This window comes from Gossypium hirsutum, chromosome D12 (assembly GCF_007990345.1).
Source record: "Gossypium hirsutum isolate 1008001.06 chromosome D12, Gossypium_hirsutum_v2.1, whole genome shotgun sequence".
NCBI classification, from domain to species: Eukaryota; Viridiplantae; Streptophyta; class Magnoliopsida; order Malvales; family Malvaceae; genus Gossypium; species Gossypium hirsutum.
Window position 1 is genome coordinate 39,495,176 of NC_053448.1, and position 19,971 is coordinate 39,515,146.

The window sequence follows — 19,971 nt, forward strand, 5'->3', positions numbered from 1 at the left end:
GGTGAGAAGGGAGAGGGAGAGGTGGCGGCTAGGGTTTTGGTGCTTGGGGAATTAGGAGAAAGAAGACAAAATAGAAAAAATGAAAAAGGGAATTAGGTTTTTTTTAATGATGACACGGTCGTGTAAAAGCCCGTGTTGGGCCACACGATCGTGTCACACGCCCGTGTGGCTCTTCCCAACCCGCGGGTGATAAAATTTTTAACCTAGTCTTCACATGGCCTTGGACACACCTGTGTGTTCTACATGGCCGTGTCGCATGGCCATGTGCAACCTCCTTCGCTTCTCTCACGCCCATATGACCTCCTACATGCCCATGTGGCTCAGTCGTGTGTCGCACATGGCCGTATACCTTGCCCGTGTAACTCTCTGACTTGTTTTAAAAAAGAAAATTTTAGATCTAGGTTCCACACTTCCTAGGACACTCTTGTGTGTCCAGGCCGTGTGGTCTACACAGCTATGTCACACGCTCGTGTGGACTATTTTAGGCCATTTCTCTATCAATTGTTGTAAAAAAATAAGTCCCACAATCCATACGATGAAGGACACGCCTGTGTTTCCAGGCCATGTGGGTCACATGGCCATGTCGTCAGGCCGTGTAACTCACTATTGAACCCCTTTTAGTGCACACAGCCTAGGATACGCCCGTTTGTCCAAGTTGTGTGGGTCAAAAAAAATTTTTGGAAATTAATTAATTTTAAAAATATCATATAAAATTAAGAAAATTAGATGTGTTAACACTCAGGTTGCCTCCCGAGAAGTCTTATTTAAAGTCTAAGCTCGACTTACCTCGTGTTTACACGATCACGGTGGTTCGTAGAGTCAAAACTCCTCCTTCTCGCTGTCAATTCTATTATCAAAATAAGGTTTGAGTCGAGTAATATTTACCTTAAAAGTGTCAAATTCAGAATAAGTTACCTCAACTGTACCGTATGGGAAGACATTCAATACCGTAAAAGGAGTTACTCTGTTTACATTAAGCTCTGAGGGGGCAATTCGAGGGTTCGTTTTATCTAACAGTACCTAGTCCCCAGCCTTAAATTGATTCATTACATCCTTATGCTCGTCATGGCATCGCTTTGGCTCTGCATCGTGTATTCTCGATTTCTCGTTGATATGTGTCTGCCATTCGTCTAGTTCATCGATCTGTAACATTTGTTCTTTATGAGTCTTTTTGTTTCTGTCACATGGAATGGAACGTGGCTCCATCACATTTTTTTCGAGGGGCTTTCTGCAAAAAAGTTTGAGCCACAATGTTATTCATATTGACAGAACTTGTATAATCATCTCGATCACTAGATGTCTTAACAAAATCACGAGCTTGGTGTGTAATCGTATCATCACCTACACGAAGTATTAATTCACATGTACCAACATCAATAATAGTTCTAGTAGTTGCTAAAAAAGGCCGACCTAGAATCAAAGGTATGTCACTATCCTCATCCATGTCTAAAACAACAAAAAACCAACTTAGAATATGAATTTATCAATTTTGACAATAACATCTTCAATAATACCCCTAGGAAATCCAATGGTTCTATCTACTAATTGAATACTCATCCTAGTTTATTTGGGTTTCCCAAGACTTAACTGCTTAAACATTTTATAGGGTATGACATTAATACTAGCCCCTAAATCAGCAAAAGCATTATTAACGTTTAAACTACCAATTAAACAAGGAATAGTAAAAACTCCCTGGATCTTTCAATTTGTTGGGTAGTTTATTTTGCAAAATAGCTGAGCAAGCTGTATTTAGCTCTATGTGTGACGAATCATCTAACTTGCGTTTGTTTTCCAAAATCTCCTTTAAAAATTTAATGGAATTGGGCATATATGAAAGAGCTTCAATAAACGGCAAGTTAATATGTAACTTTTTGAAAAGTTTAAGAAATTTATCAAATTGTTCATTCGTGTTGTCTTCCTTTGTCGCGTTGGGATATGGCACATGAGGTTTATATTCCTTATCGACTGATTTTTGTTCATTTTGGCTTACCTCAACCTTACATTTACTTACCACACTTTCTTGCCTCAGCTTTGGTTCAGATTCAACTAACATTTCTTCATCTCACATAGTAATTGCATGAAGCTGCTCCCTTAGGTTAGTTTTGGTATTACTAGGTAAGCTACCTTGTGGTCATTTTGAAATCAACTTCGCAAGTTGACCGATTTGGTTCTCAAGCCCTTGAATCGACGCTTGTTAATTTTTAAGTGTTGTTTTGGTGTTTTTGAAGCGGGTTTCTGACACCAAAATAAACTTCATCAACATCTCCTCAAGGTTCAGCTTTTTCTCTTATTGGTAAGGTGGTTGGAAGCCTAGAAGGATTTCTGGTCTTTGGTTTCCCTGACCACCCCAAGAGAAATTGAGATGGTTCCTCTAACCTGCATTATAAGTGTTACTATAAGGATTATTCTGAGGTCTAGAATTGTTAACCATATAGTTGATTTCCTCATTTTCTGTGCTAAGACTGTAGGGTAAATATTCTGGATTGTTCATTCCTCCTCCATTTGCATCGCATTGAATCACCGAATGTACCTACGTAGAAACACATAAACAATCATTTTTCTTATTTAATTGTTTTACTTGATTTGATAACATGGTGATTGTATCTATGTTGAAAACATCGGCTGCTCTATTAGGCTTTATGACTTGCCACTGATAATTATTTAGTGGCATCTCCTCTATAAATTCATAATTCGCTTCAAGTTTTTTATTATTCAAAGTACCAAAGGTGGCTGCATCCATCAATTGCCTACTTGAGGGGTTCAAACTGTTGTAGAAGGTTTGAACCTGTAGCCATAAAGGTAAACCATGGTGAGGGCACCTTCTCAATAAATCCTTATGCCTCTCCCATGCATCATATAAAGTCTCTAAGTCAATCTGCATGAAGGAAGAGATATCATTCTTCAGCTTAGTTGTTTTAGCCGGTGGGAAATACTTTGATAAAAATGTCTCGGTCATTTGGTCCTATATAGTGATAAAACCTCGTGGTAAGGAATTCAAACACTGTTTAGTTTTGTTTCTCAATGAGATAGGGAACAACCGTAAGCGAATGGCATCGTCAAAAATGCCATTTATCTTGAAAGTATCGCAGACTTCCAGGAAATTAGCCAAATGAGTATTTGGATCTTCGTCTTGCAAACCATCGAACTGAACAAACTGTTGGATCATCTGAATAGTGTTCGGCTTCAGTTTAAAGTTATTTGCAGCAATGGTAGGTCTCACAATACTCGATTCAGCCCCAGTTAAAGTGGGCTTGGCATAATCGTACATAGTATGAGGAGTAGGATTCAGATTTGCTGGATTCGCAGCAACCATAGGAGGTAGCGGATTATTCTGATTATCAGCCATCTTCTCAGTAATAATAACATCCTCTTGTTCTTCCACTATATTCTATCGATTATGCCTTGCTTTTCTACAGTTTCAGCGAGCTATACTTTCAATTTCCCTGTCAAATTCTAGTGGTCCTGACGAGTTTCTTCTAGTCATAAACTAAAGGAACCTGTCAGAAGCAAATAAAAAAGAAATTAGAAAACAAAAAATAAAAAATAAAATGCAATAAAAATAAAAATGCTAAATTAATAAAAATCGAGTGTTCCTAATATTTTACTCCCCAGCAATGGCGCCAAAAACTTGATGGTCACTAAACTAACTAAAATTACGAAAAAGGCAAACGCACCTATCAAACAATAGTATAGTTATGGTGAGAAGGGAATATTGTATCCACAAAGACTAAAAGTACTAGTAATTACTATTTTTCTATTATTTAGCCGATAAATTGAAGGAATTGGTTTTAATCTAAAATTAACTAAACTAATTACTAAGAACACAACAGAGAGTGAATTGGGAAAATAAAAAAAGATAACAATGAGATAGACAATACCCAGGAAATAATCCACTTAGACTTCACTTATTAATCTGAATCTGAATTAAACGATTTATTCACTTGCGCCTTGATCCGTAGAAATCCCTAAATTATGTTAATATCTCTTTCGAGAGTAAGAACAATTGACTCTAGGTTGATTAATTGAAATCTCTTTCTAATTAAAACTCCTATTGTCGCATTAACTCTATCTATGGATTCCCCCTATTAGATTTGACTCTAATCTGGTGGATTTATGTTGTCCTATTTCTAGGATTGCATGCAACTCCACTAATTATGCTAAATCTACTCTTAAATAGGGACTTTTGCTCCACTGAAATAAACACATTAAACTTGAATCAATATCTCAGAAATATAATAAGCATACATAATTGGGAACAAGAATCAAGTATTTATCATGTAATTCAGAAATCAAATGATAAGATCTATCAGAGGTCTCATCTTCCCTAGGTATCTAGGGAATTTATTTCATAATTTGGAATAAAACCATCTCAAAGTTAGGATAACAACAAGACATAAAGAAACCAAATAAAACTTCTAAGGAAATTGAATGGAGATCTTCAATCTTGAAGGAGATCTGCTTCTGAGTTGAATCCAGTGGCTTTCTTCGAGTCTTTTCTTCGTTATTCTTTGTGTGCCCTCTTAGGTCCTCTTCTAATATGTATTTATAAACTTTAGAATTCTCAGAAACCCTAAAAATTGGGTTTTTTCGCATAAAAGAGAAATAGAGTGCGAAATCGACACGTGCTGGTACATGGGCGTGTGCCCAAGCCATGTGGATCCTGAAAATAACTCTTTTTTGTCCGATTTTGGCATGTTGTTCACTCCTTTTACTTCTCTATGCTCATCTAAGTATAGAAATATGGATTTAAAGGATTAGGAGCATTAAATTCACTAATTTACATAATGAATCATCCAAAAACGCGTCAAGAATGGGATTAAAAACATGTTACCTTTATGGTTTATCATGAACCCTTAATATTAATAAAGGTTATGGATTCGAAGTTTCATGGATCTTCTATATTCATAGAGGCTATGGATAAATTTAGATAGAATTCAGACATAATAAAACTTAAATCGTAATAAAATATGAACGAAAAACTCACATATTATGTAACACCCCAAAATCCACAGAGTTAGAATTAATAAAAACACTAAGAAATGAGTCTTAGTCCTGATGACTAAGAGCTTAAGATATTCTTTAGAGAACTAATGCTCAAATCATACTCTTCCTATTTTGTTCTATTTTCTTTTTAGCAACTAAGGAGCAAATTCAATCTAATATATATATTAAATGTGGTAGAAATAGGCTAAGAATGGGTAAGAACTCAAATGGTAAGACTTTAGCATTTTTTTCTCACCCCCTAGGTTCAAGTCGCACCAAATCCATTTTCATTTTCTTTCATTTTTCGGCAAAAAGGGTATTTTACCCTTCAGCACCTCAAAATTCTAAACCTTAATTATTTAATCCTTATTCCTATTCATACAAGGATTTTATTTCCTCTTTAAACTCTAAAATGAATTTTTCCTTCATCTATTTAAATTCTTCTTTTTCCTTAATTCCCCATTTTCTTTCCATAAAGAAATTTTACATTCTTTGCCAGAAATTAACCTCTTGAATCTCAAATCAAAGTCAAGTCCCAATTAAACTGTTCTTTCTCCGAATTATTAAATCTAGCATTGATAATCCTCAAACTCTCATCAAAAGCTCGGTAAGTACTCTCGTTCTAATTTGTAGAACCCTTAAATTCTTATATTTCATCATTCTTGTTAATCTTTCAACTCTATTACGAATCTTTAACGAGTTTTTTTCAAAAATCTTGATAATTTTGAGAAATCTTGAAAACAATTCGTGTGTAAATTCCATTTGAAGGACCCATTCTAACTACCCTAGATCAGATTTAGGCACAAAGAATGATGTTTAAGATCCCGAAAGTCAGGTGTGTGTTATTTTATGAGAAAATCAAGGCAAAATCGAGCCTAGGTCAGACCACATGGTTAGCCATATGGGCGTGTAGGCCGCCTGTGTGGACCACACGACCACCATACATGGTCATGTCCCTCTTGAAACCCTAGGTTTTTACTTCTCACACTGCTTTCCACACGATCGTGTACCTCTGTAGGTTGTAGTTTTGAATGCCACACAACTACAATTTCTCACAAGGTCGTGTAACCTCTCCACATGGTCTGGTTACACGGTCGTGTGTCCCTGTAACTCAGAATTTATAGTTTTGACCTAAAATTTTATGTTTTGATCAAATTAGTCCTTTAAAAGGTTTCAAACTATTTTTATTGAATTAAATTATGTGATTAGGTCCTTGATGATAGAAAATATGCTAGAATTCATGATTGATCGAATGATTGAGCTATTTATATTTATGAATAATTGCATGAATTATGAATAGTATATGTTACTATTGTATTTATACTTGTGATTGTATGAACGACATGCCCTATGTTATTGAAATCTGAATACATGAAAAAGCATGACTTTGCTAGTGATTTGTCATGTATTAGTAAACTAAATACTATCATATTCTATTTGTATTCAACAAGCCGTATTGCATTGTATGGGTTGAGACTGGAGGAGGTTTGGCAGTTTATCTGCATTAATCAATTTTGCTGTGCACCCACAGACAAAGGTAGATTCCATCTGTAGGTACTGCTATGTATCCACAACCGATTCCAACAGCATGATTATGTTGTAAAATCTACAGCTAAAATCAGGTTTGATTTGCAGTACTTATTGTTGTGAACCAATAGACGAAAGCAGATTCCAACTGTAGGATTTTACTGTGTGTCCATAGCCAAATGACAGTTATTATCTGCGAACTAGGAGTGGTTTATGCACATCCTGATGTGTTGGAGAAGAGAGTTTTGGGGAACTCCCATTATAGTGTGTAACGGTGGGGTAGATTATATTATGTTTAAGCCCGAAATTGTATGACATCTTATAGATCATGTGCATACAAATCTGGAAGTTATGTTTTTGTGGGCAAATGTGAGAACTTGGTTATTCTGAAACCAGTTATTGTGAGTTATGATATGTTAATGATGGTTGCATTGAAAAATCGATACTCTGAACTGCAATGTTATCTATGATTATTTTATGCTATGTTATTTAATGTGTCTTAACAACTTCTTCCTTTGATTTTATTGTAAATAAACTCGCATTGAGCGTCACAGCTCACCCCCTTAAATTTTCATCCTTATAGATAACCCGCTAGCTTAGGGCACGGGCATGACATCCGGAGGGTCTCGACATAGCCTATTTTATTTCCAATTTATTAAGGCTTAATCTTTTGATTAATTTTATTATTTAAGGGTAACAATATTTTATCTCAAACTGTGGCATGGGATTTAGGATTTAGGTTTGTTTTTATTCTACATGACATTTTATTTGAATTCTTAGGATATTATGTTTCGATTATTATTTAGTATGCATGAACCCCAGGTTTTATTAAATACATAAAGTAAATATCATCTTTTCCACTACTAGATGATAAATAGAACGTTAAGGAATAATGAATCGACATTTAAACTAAGTTTTCTACTAAACTTAATAAATGTTTTAAAATAAATGTTTTACAAATTTTCGATAATCCTACTAGGCCATCTCAGTGGCTGATGTAATCTCTCGAATTCGGGTCTAACGTCTAAACTGGGTTGGGGAGGTTACATATTATTTCTCTACTTGTTTAATTTGAAAATTAAAACTCAATTTATAACATTATTAATCAATTTTCGTAAATTTAAAAATGTTACATCTTAATATTAAAAAATCTGATTTGTAATTTATTTCCCAATTGATAACACATATTTATTTCTAAATCGTAAAAAGTAAATTTTTTAGAATCACCAAAAGATATTTTAATTTTATATTAATTTATAATTTTATATTTTATTTTATTATTTATTTTTATAATGATTTTTTAATTTATTGATTAATTTTAATAATTCAAAATCTAATCGTTTTGGTTTTTTATTTTTATTTTTGGGTCCAATTACCAAAGGACTTATAATATATCCCAAATATTCATTATCTAAATTCGTATTATTTATTGAGAGAACAAATTTATATTCAAATACCCAAATTCATTGATTATAAAATGCATATAATTTTAATTTGATATATATTTAAATTACAAACGCAATTATAATTACAATTACAAAGGTAAATATAAAAAATGCATATTCAAATATCTATAATCAAAATCAACCATTATAAAATACGATTGAATAAAGAACCAAATAATTATCTTGATTTAAACTAAAATAAATTTAAACGAAAAATTAAATTTATTATTATACGTTTTATTTTTTAATCTTTAAAGGAGAAATATGATTTTTATTCACATTAAATTTTTTCCCTTTATTTCATTAGTGTCTAACATACCGTAAGACTTGCATCTATGTCTTAATTTCTAGACAGGGACAAAATTAGAAATTTACTTTTGAAGATCAAACTAAATTATAAATTTTTGGAACTTTTGTATTGATTTATAAATTTATATTCTATCTGTTCATTCATTTTTATACATGATTTTTAATTTATTACTTAATTTTAATAATTTTAAATCTAACAGCCCTCAATTTTTATTTTTATTTTTGGGTCCAATAACCAAATACAGATATATTTATTTTTGAGATTCTTCAGTGGAGATCACTCCAAGTGCTTCTTCACTTGCTCCTTAAGCTACAAAAAGAAAAAGTAAATTTTAGAAAAAAAATTGTTTAAATAATCAATATAGATTATAAATTTTTGGAGATATTAAAAATTATGTTAAAGAAGACTTAAATTAGATTATTATTTTTTTTAGAGGATCGTTAAAATTTTTATATCAGTTAAAATTTTAATAAAGTATTGTATTTTTAAGAAAACTTATATAAAATTTGCACTATTTACTAATATTCAAAGAGAAAAATACTTTCTTAATTAAAAATACCTTTTTTAACGGCTTGTTTGTGGCGACGATAACCCTGCAATACATTATTACAAATAAAAAAAAATCAAAATAAAATAGAAATAAAATCTAAATGTTTAAAGAATTTGCTTCTCTTCTTTTTCTTTTTTCTTTTTACATTTTTTTCAGACATCTGCTTTTTGGGTAGTTTAATAGTTCATCTTACCTTGTCTGTTCCATATAGATAATCACAATATGTAAATATAGATGCAAAATTGCTTTGGCATTGTCTCCCAACAAAATGATGAAAATCATGATACTCTGGTCCTCCATAAAATGGTATCAATTTGGTGGGACTCCAAGGAAAATTATACCTACATAAAATCAAAAGATATCCATGATTAAACTTCAAAATATTATAATTGAATCTTTAAAGTATCATTATTATACTAATCACTTCACTCATCCTAGTAATCAATTTAGGCGTTAAATGTCCGTTTGAATATGATGCTGAGCATATTTAAAACACATGAATCAAATTGTAAACACGTGTGTACCTATCGTTGGAATCTGAGCTATCCAAACAGTCACTGGCAAAGCAAAGCCTTGACCCCCTTGGTTAAATGGGAAATTTTCTCTTTAACTCCTCCCAACATATAAATCATTCAAATTAAGTCTTTTAGCTCTTGAATAAATACAAAATTTACATTTTTGACCCTTTCAAAAAAATATTAATAATATAATTTAAGCATTTTAACACATTGTTTAACCTTGGTCCCTCCAAAAATTATAAAGTTTCATCTTGACCCCCTAAATAAAATTCCTGGCTGCACCGTTACATACAACATGTACAAATGTGTTTACAAATTTATTCATATGATCTACATCAGATTTAAGCTAACATTAACACCTAAATTGGTAGCTAGATTGACAAAAAGACCGGATAGAAACAAAGACAAAATTTAAAATCTAAGCTCTGGTAAACTTATATTTAACACCTAAATTAATGCAATAGTGATATTTTTAGGATTCAATTCGAATGTTTCAAAGTTTGAAAACCGTTTTAAAATCAAAACTACAAATTGAGGATGTTGGGTGGAATTAGAAAGAAGAGCAAAGTTAGTTACCCGCTGTGGGTCTCGATGGCTTCAACTTGGCGTAGAGATGACCATAGCCACAATGTGGTCATATGGCATGGAACCATAGCTGGACCAAGGAATGTTGGGATCCCCAAAATTAAGATTTCAGCCCAATGGGCATAAAGTGCTGCAAACCCTATTGGAGCATTATATTCATGGTGCATGTAATGAATTTTCTCGTAGCCCCATTCACTATGTAGGAACCGATGAATCCAATAGTTGGTGTAGTCCTCCACTAGAAAATACACTATCAATTGGCTAATTACCTCCCATTTTGTTGGCAGTGGCAAGCTCGTACGAATCCCAACCCACTGCCCCATCAACATTAAAAAACCTTTCAATAATCAACATGTTGGAACTATGGATCCCTCGTGTCAGATTGCATTTTACTTTCTCTATTAAAAAAAATAGGTAATTTAATCTCTATACATTAAATCAATAAGTAAATTGATTTTTTTGTAAAAAAATTTAGTCATTTCTACGGTTGAAAACTGGTACGGCTAATAAAATAATTGAATAATGACACGTGATGTGCCATGTGTACCTCATACTAACATATAGAGATTAATTTTTAACAGTAGAACTGAAGGACCAAATTAATATTTGATCTAACATATAGGGATTAGTTTGCTCATTTTTTTGAATAAAGGAGATAAAATGCAATCCAAGTCTTGGTACAAACGCTTCCATAATAATTTTACCTAGGAGTGATTGAAATCAAACTTAAATATGTTGTGTTCTCGATAAGAGCAAATTAAATTAGGTTTAAAGTTTCTTGTCATTAAAAGTTCTATTTGGATGAGTGTCAAGATTGATTTCAGTGACAAGACTTGGGTTTGAAGTTAGTTAATATTGAGTTCAGAATTCTAATCATGTATATGTGGAATTTGTAACACTTGTTTCGATTAAAACAATCATTACTAGTATTATTAGACGGAGAGTATGGTGAATCCATCGGTAACACTCACCATTCTATCTGATTTCTTTTTAAAATTTTTGAACTGTTCATGATCATTTGTTTTATTTTGTTTGGTTTTCGATTTTCTTTTTACCAATTTTCGATTTTGGGTTTTTGAACTTCATTTTGACAAATTTTCTTTTATGGCTTTCCGGCATTATTTTATAAAGTTTTTAAATTATTTTTCATAAATATTTCTTAAAAAACATATTTTTTAAGTAAATAAATATAAGTAAATTTACATTTTAATCTTTGAATTATTTTAAAATTTTTATTTAAGTCATTAAATTGTTCGAAAATTTTTGTTTAAATCGATGTATGGTTACTAATAAATTTTTCCTCAACCCTAAGAAGCTATGCATTGTACGTACCTCTAGAACAGGGAAAGAAACAGCAATGAGAGGGGCAACCACAAAGATAAACTGATGAAGAACATCTTTATAACATTTAAACAACTCCGGGAACGATCTCTTCACTCTCGGTTGAAGCTTGAATCTATCTACGGCGTCGAACCAATACAACTCCACCAATGCCCAGGGCAACGGTACCAAAGAAAACACCAAAAACACAAATAAACAATTATGTGTATACAATATGTAATCGGATTTATGAGCTGAATAACTAAACCATAATCTCTCTGCCACCGTTAAGTTCCACCCTAATGCCAATTCCGCCCCTTCAAGGCTGTCATACGGCAGCATCTCCTCTCTTTTGGGATGGTCTGTAATATTGAATATATGAAGACGGATAAGGCTTTTTTGTCTTTGCGTGGAGGATACTCCGCTAAGAGGGTTGTCGGTTGTTTTGATTAGGGCTTGTTCGTCGGTTTTAAAAAGTTTACACTGATTTTGTGGGAACTATATTCATACAAAAGAAATGATCTTATATGTCATGTTCAAACGACATTGTCGGCTTTTTTCAAGATACAGTGTAACAACCATTTTTTTTAGTTATTCAATTACACTTGTATGTCTTTGCCTTTTTATGGCAGTAATAAGTAATAACACACAATCTGCCCGAAAGGCAGTGAAATATGGACTTAAAAAAGTAACTGTCAGGGACGTTTTCAAAGGTTGTTGATGTTAGCTCGTAGTGTCGGCAGTTTACGTAGTGTAGGGCAGTGCATCATACTTTTTAATTCGGATTACAAATTCGGATATTCAAAAATATCCAATTTAAGGGTATTTGACAAATAGTGTTTTGAGATTTTTTTAAATTGATTTAGGTACAAATAGAGGATTAGGTAGTCAAACCCTTTAATTATAGTGTTTGGTGAATGGAGATTTATAATAGTTTGTTGAGCTAAAACCTCCAAAACTAAAAACGTTGAGATGAATAACTTTTTTCAACAATTGATTGAGAATGAGATATGTGGAATGACATATCCGTCTATGCTTGTTCAAAAATTATTCCATCTGCCACATGCTCTCAAATCTAATAGGAGTGTCAAAATATCAGTAACCTCCGTTATTTCATTTTCACTTTCACCTCCAAAGTTCAAAGTAAATCTCAAAAAAAAAACTCCACCATGAATCTACAAAAGTCAACATTGCCACGAGAAATTTTCAATCGTGCACATTCATCCTTGAATATTTATGTATTCTTAATTTTAAATTGTGTAAAATGATTTCCTATACAACTTTATATTAATTGAAATATGCTACATGACAAATTTATTCAGAGTGTGACATAATTATCACTAATTTACATACTAAGAACATGCCATAATTATCACTAAGAATATAGTTTACAATTATATTGATACACTATTAATATTTATCAATTTCTACAAGGTTAATATTTACAAATAAGGAACTTAACCAATTTTTTATTTAAATTTTCAAAAATATTGACTAATTAATTTCCATAATGAATGTTTTAATTCTTTGGTAATAGTGTTTTATTTTAATAATTTCACCCAATAAAGACTAAAGTATTATAAATAAAGAAATACTTAACAATAAAATGTGTCATACTTTATTTTTCATTTTACACATAATCAGGTAAGTTTTACTAAACACTTTTAAATAAACAATTAATAGAATCAATTGATCAAACCAACCACGGCAATCAACAATCAACTATCGGCCTAATATTTATTATTCGAATCTACATTGTTTATTAGGATAATAGATGTGAATCCGAATATTTGAGTCTATTGCTTATAGAAACCTTATAATTTTGATTTTATATATATAAAAAGGATTTTTATAGATTTGGATTCAGATTTTTGTGGATTTAGATATTAGAAATTTATTAAAAAATTTGAAATTAATTTTTTTATTAAAAATTTAGATATTTGATTGATAATAACATTTAATTCAGATTTTGACATTAATACTTGAATAATTTGGAGATAATAAATGAATTTAGATTTTAAGACAAATATGTGGATATGAATAATTCAAAAAATATAGATGTTTAACTGTTACTATTCAGGGTGGGTTTGGATAGGCGATTGGGTGCGATGCAGTGCGGTATGTTTAGCCTACTTTTTGTCTCACACTATAGTATTGCTACAGTATCTAATCTCACCGCCACAGTTATTTTACATTAACTCCAGATAAACACACCACCTATCCAAACTCACCCTCAATATCTCACCTCGTATTTAAAAATAAATGAAAAAAATAAGTTACACCTGAACAACCAAATCTACCCAACTGTGTCTGTCTCTATCAGCGTTCCGCATGTCAAGTATACAGCAAAACAATTTGTCGGCTTTCATTTTTTTGATAAAAAGAACGTACACAACCAGTTTAAAGTTGATTTTTTTTTAAAAGGGTAACCTTTTTTTTTATTACATTCAACACTTTTATGTATATTCAATAAACTGCAATTGTTGCATATTAAGAGTCTAAAATTTAATTACCCGTCAATTTTTTTATTATAAAAATTCAAAATTTTGAAGAAATTTCAAAAGATATATCACCATCTCGAATTCTCGTTAATGGACTACAATATATATGAATTTGCATTTGTTAATGGAAACAAAATAATTTTAATATTGTTGAGTATTTTGTTACATGTCTTCAATGTGAGAAGAATCAGATATTTATAAGTTATAGTTGTCATTTATCGAAGTGACTTCCTAAGTAGGCTCTATGCATGTTAACACGTATATTGTCTTAAAATTAATACGTATTCGTTGGTCCACTCGTTTGACTTCACACTCTCTACTTTCCTTTTTTTCACTCATTATCTTTCTTACATTTTGCAATGATCAAGGAATTATTTGCGATTGGATTAGAATCTACTCACCAATTTTCCCACAACTTGACATAAATTTCCTAATCTCAAAATTGCATTCAATATCTTTTTGGATGAGACAAACATTTCAATTCTAACACAAACAGGTGTTTAGGGTTATACTTTCAATATTGACAAGCTCTTCCTCAATTTGTGGGTGATTGGGGAACAAGAACTTCAACATTTATGGGGTTAAAATGCAAAGTCATCATTATATTTTAACGAGATAAATATCAAAATTATACATGAACTATGAATTAATGTGCAATTGTATACATAAACTTTAATTTTGTGCAATTTTATACATGAAATTTTGATTTGACCCAATTGTTGTAAATTATTAACACAATTATTGATATAACATCATTTTATGTTTATATATTGCATACACAAAATAATTATATTTATCCAATATAAAAATAAATTGATATATTTATTTCTTTAAATGTGTATGACTAAATTAAAATTAAAGTTTCAAGTATACATTTGAACCAAAATTAGAGTTTCATGTGTATAATTGCACCAAATTACAGTTCATGTATATAATTGCACATTAAATCAAAGTTTATGTATAATTTTGAGATTTACTCCCATTTTAATTGATGTTTGTCATTACACTTTGAGAATAAGTAAATTTGCCATTTAATTCATATGTGGTTGAATTTTGCTACTATATTTAAAATTTTATTGAATTATGTCACCAAGTTTGATTTGATTTTATTAAATTCATAACTCAATATAAATTTTGATGACTTAAAACAATTTTTTTTAAATGTTATTCTTTCAAATATTTTTTAATGTTTAATAATAAGTTACTTTATAAAATATTCTTTCAATAAATTAAGGTGATGAGATCGATAGGTGCTTGGATTTGGTGATGGAGGATGAGGAGAAAGGGGATGAAAGTGAAGAAAATTGTTGAGAAATGAAAAGGATTAGCGAGGGAGGCCGTCATCAAAGGTGGTTCTCTGGATATGAACCTTCAAGCTTTTGTAGACGATGTTGCTCAAGGTTGTAGCAAGTAAATTTAAAAAATATTTTTTATTCATTTACTAATGTGGCATGTCACGTCAGTATACTGTCACATGATAATTTTTGGTGGTTTCCATCCACTACTTAGTGAGGTTAATGGTTAAATCTTTCAACTTCAATTTTTGTTAAATAAAGTGATTAATTAATTTTTTTTAAATCATTGATGACTCAATTGAGTGCATTTTTTTCATAAAAGCTCAATTGATTTTTTTACTCAAGGTTTTTTTTTATATCCTTAAGCCTTTTATTTATAATTTTGAGTCTTATTTTTCTTTCCTTTCTTACTGTAGATTGTGAGTTCACCCTTGAGCTCCGCAATCTCTTCTTTCAAGGCTATCACCATTGTCTCGAGGGCATCATCCCTTCCCATCAGCTTGTTCTCAACGAAACTGAGAGACTCCCACACATAATCCCTGAGTTGCTCCTTCATTGATTGTAACCCATCGGTGAGTCCCCCCTCGACTTCATTGAGTCTCTCTTTCATGTCCCGCATAGTATGTCCCTCGAACGACTAGCTTTCTTAGCCCTCCCACGGCTCTCCATGGGCGCACTCTGATCAACAAATTCTTTTGACATCTTTCAACGGTGCCTTAAAACATTAACTCTAATACCAATTGTCATAAGGCTAGAATTTTAGTCTCGCAATCCGCGTTGACTTAGGAAATTTTTCGCTACAAAAACATCTAAGTCAGCCTAATTCCCAACAATTCAAGATTCAAACGAAATTCCTCCAAGACACCAACGAAAAGCAAAGCGGAAGTAACACAAAATTTGATGTCGAAACCTTTTTTTGAAATCGACTTTTTATTTTGTAAAAAGAAAATGGGAGTCGCCACCAATCCTTTTTATGAGGTGTGATCGAACCACCTAGTAATTTAATCGTTTTAATAAAATATTTGATTTACTAAAAAAATGATTTTTGGTCTACAAAATTTAGAAAATGGATTCGAGAGTTAGTTATGCATGAGGAAGGATTAGCACCCTCGTGATGCCCAAAATTGGTACCTAGTTGATTACTTAATGACTTAGTGTTGAGAATTGAAAATTTGAAGAGAACTTAAAACGCGATCCTGGCATAATGATATTTTTAATTAAAATCACTTAAGCGAATCAAAACATATGTAAAAGGGTCCTCTTCCTCGAGGTAACGAAAAGATCACGTCCCGTAAGTTAGGACATGTCATCTCGAACCATCGAAAATAAACTTGCTCATTATTTAATCTATATTTTAAATCTCTCGCGTTTTAGTTTTTTTTCTAAAAAAAAGGGAGGATGTTCGGTTATCTAGGTTCAAAGAGGAAGTCAAACCCCGTAAGTTAGGGCGTGACTTCTCAAATCTCCAAATACAGAATAGTGCATTGATTTTTAAAATCTTCCCTTTTTATGCATCAAGTAAAAATGGACGTAACATTTAAAGTAACATGCGTTTAACTTATTTGAGCATGGTATAGAAATGGGTAAATATATTTGAACATGGTTCGTGACATGGTTGTAGCAATTATAAAATTAAACAGAAGTATAAAATGGAATGATGATATATGGAAAATAAAATGTCGTGCTAGTAAATGACAATAATATAAATATAATATAAAAACCAATTCATAATAATGACGATAATCATGTTATATTTGCTATTATAATACTAACATAAAAAAATCAAGGAAAAATAAATAACAACAACAACAATAATAATAATAAAATGTGCAAATAAAGGAATAAAGAACAATATAAATTTTAAATACAAAAACAGTAAAGAAATAAACAAATGAATGAATGCATAAATAAATAAATAAAAATAGAATAATATACATATAAAAATCTATAAAGGGTTGGAATTAAATGAATAAAGGATTAAATCGAAATTAAAATGAAATTGAGAGCCTAAATTATAATAAAATAAATGAATAAATATAAAAGGACTAAATCAAAATTTAAATGGAATTTAGGGGGCCTAAATTGTAAAAAAGGAAATAAAGGACCAAAAACCGAACACTCGAAAATAGTAGGGATCAAATGGGTCTGCGGTCTGAGGACCAAATCAAAAATAAATTAAAATTAAATGGTAAAATAAAAAACTAGATTGTATTGAAAACTGCCTAAAAAGTAGAAGGACTAGGATTGCAATGATACCCTAGTCGTAAAAACACGCGGATCTGAGGCACTCGGGTTGGGCAATCGGGTTAAGCGTCAAAACGACGTCGTTTTTTGGGCGTCTGAGGCTTGCCCCAAACAATGCCATTTAATGTCCCTATATATGCAAAAAAAACAAAAAATTCATTTCAGAAACCGTATAGAAAAGAATTTGAAACCCTATTTTTTCTCTCTACCTTCCCATGTTTGGCCATCGGCACCGTCGTGGGCCACTGCAGCCACCGGTCACCAGCAACAACGGTCGTCACCTCCGGTGGCCGAAAAATGCATTTTTTTACTCCTTTTGGCCCTGATCTTGAAGGCAAAGCCTTTTATTAGCAAAAAAATTCAAAAAAAGAACTTTCGATTCTCTTATATAACTTTCGCGCACGACTGCTCCATCGAACCCAAATTGAACCCTAATGAGTTTTGGGTTTTTGGTGTTGGAGAAAACCTCCGACGACGGAGGGAGACAAAGCATCCCAGGTAAAAACGAATACTATCTTTTTCTTTATTATTTTTTTGAAATAAAACAATAAAAAAGCCAAAAATCACCTTTGAAATTTATATTCTGTCTTTTTTTTATTACTTTGCGTCTATTTTTTTCGTAAAAAAATTACATGCCATTACAACAGCTTTTATAGCCGATTATCCACTTAAACTGTTGTTTTTTACTGTTCCCTTCCACTATTTTGTTACGGTTTTTTGTTCTTTACGTATTGTATTTTTTGTGTTTTCTTTTTTGCAGGTGGCGGTTGACGGTGACGACGGGGGTAGATGAGGCGTCAGACCTCGGGTGATGAATCGCTGGCGAAGTGGAGGAAGCGGTGCGCAAGCTAGGGTTTTTTTCTGATGTAGTTTAGGCTTTTGGGCATTGGGCCATTAGGTATTTCTATTTTTGGGCCATTTGGGCTTGATGTTTTCTGTAAATGGATTGTTGTCTTTTGGACTTTGTAATTGTAAATTTTCATTTTTATTATTTTTGGTTTCTGTTTGGGCCTGGGCTAAATTGGGCCTCTACAGCTTCCATTCTTTGTTAATTTTCGTGTAAGGGAATGGAGCAAAGACTTTAAGGAGGACCAATTTTGTCTGCTCTTGCCGAATCTTAACTTCTTTGATGTTTCTCTTTTTCAAGTAGCCTCATTTTAACCTACTGCAACTTTAGAGGTATAGGAATTTTAGTTTCAATCTACTCCACTACAACTCTAGAGAGATAAGACTTGTAGCTTTAATCTGTTCTACTGTAACTTCAGGGAGATAAGATTTGTAGTTTGTAGTTTTAATCTGCTCTACTACAACTTCAAAGAGATAAGATTGTAGTCTTAATTTGCCCCTCTGTAATTTTAAGGAAATAAGACTAGTAGCTTTAATTTGCTCTACTGCAACTTTAAAGAGATAAGATTTGTGGCATTAATTTGCTCCACTGCAATTTCAATAAAATAAGACTTGTAGCTTTAATTTTTTCCACTGTAACTTTAGGGAGATAAGATTTGTAGCTTCAATCTACTCATCTACAACTCTAGGGAGATAAGATTTGCTATCTTTAATCTACTCCACTGCAACTTCAGGGGGATAAGGTTTACTATCTTCAATCTGCTCCACTCTAACTTCAGGGAAATAAGATTTGTAGCTTCAATCTAATCCATTACAACTTCAGGGAAATACGATTTGTAGCTCCAATATTCTCCACTGCAACTTCAGGGAGATAACATTTGTAGCTTTAATTCGATCCACTGTAACTTCAGGGATATGAGATTTGTAGCTTCATCTTGCTCCACTGCATCTTCAGGGAGATAAGATTTGCTATATTCAATTCAACCCGCTGTAACTTCAGGGGTATAGGAATTGTGGTTTTACTTACCTGTTACATCGTTCTCTAGAGAACATGACCTGTAGAATTCATTTTATAGGCCTACATTTATGTCAAGCGCTTAGGACGTTATAATCAAAATGAATCAAATGCTCCTAGCTAGATGTATATGAATGATATTTGTATGAATGCAAAATGTCATTTTTGAGAATAATCTCATTTTTGTGTTTAGGTTGACATTGCTCGTTGTTCATCAAGGTTCTATCACTGACGTATTACCCTACCTTTTGTTTAGCTGGTATTTTTAACAAGAAACCCAAAAAAGTAATCACAATTTAGACTATTTGTTCCCAGATATTTCCCACCCTTATATTTGGTTAGTTCTAACTAGTGGTCGTCCTTATACTATTTAGAAAACCCTTCAGAGCAATATGCAAAAATCCTTTTACTTGAATATTGCTAGTCCGTTAATCGTCATTTCAATGTAAAAATACTTGAAAAAGGTTGTAACAATGGATAAGATCAAAATTTATTAGGAGCAAAGCTCGAAATGAATAGATTAATCAAAATTGCTAAAATACAAAAAGGAGTAAGGTGAAAATAGGTGCCCAAATATCGCAGCATGAGCTTTTCTACACAAATTTCTCGATGATCATTTTGAGCTTGATATGTATTTAAGAGATCTAAAGTACTTTGCTGATGTCCCAAGATGCAACGTCTCTTCTTCTGAGAGGACACAACTATCAAATGTTCAATCTTCGATCTAAATCTGAGCTGCCCTTTCCTGGGTTTTTAACTCAAAACCTCTTTAGTCTTAAGGCGCCCCTTGCAAGTTTTTGCCTTGGCCTCTCTTCATTTTTTTAGGTGAAGT

General features: G+C 32.1%; 1 protein-coding gene and 1 non-coding gene across 2 annotated transcripts; one reads left to right on the top strand and one right to left on the bottom strand.

Annotated features, from left to right (window-relative positions):
- Positions 1-2,801: 2,801 nt before the first annotated feature.
- LOC121224881 (small nucleolar RNA R71) lies at positions 2,802-2,908 on the top strand. Its single transcript, XR_005922623.1, has one exon. It is a non-coding gene; the product is annotated as a small nucleolar RNA R71 (small nucleolar RNA).
- Positions 2,909-8,470: 5,562 nt separating this feature from the next.
- On the bottom strand, positions 8,471-11,694 carry LOC107945641 (methylsterol monooxygenase 1-1). Its single transcript, XM_016879723.2, has 5 exons — positions 11,251-11,694; positions 9,910-10,232; positions 9,009-9,156; positions 8,825-8,858; positions 8,471-8,574 (listed from the first exon to the last, which is right to left on the bottom strand). Exons 1-5 carry the CDS (start codon positions 11,578-11,580, stop codon positions 8,570-8,572), a joined length of 840 nt encoding a protein of 279 aa, XP_016735212.1. The 5' UTR covers positions 11,581-11,694; the 3' UTR covers positions 8,471-8,569.
- Between the last annotated feature and the right edge of the window lie 8,277 nt (positions 11,695-19,971).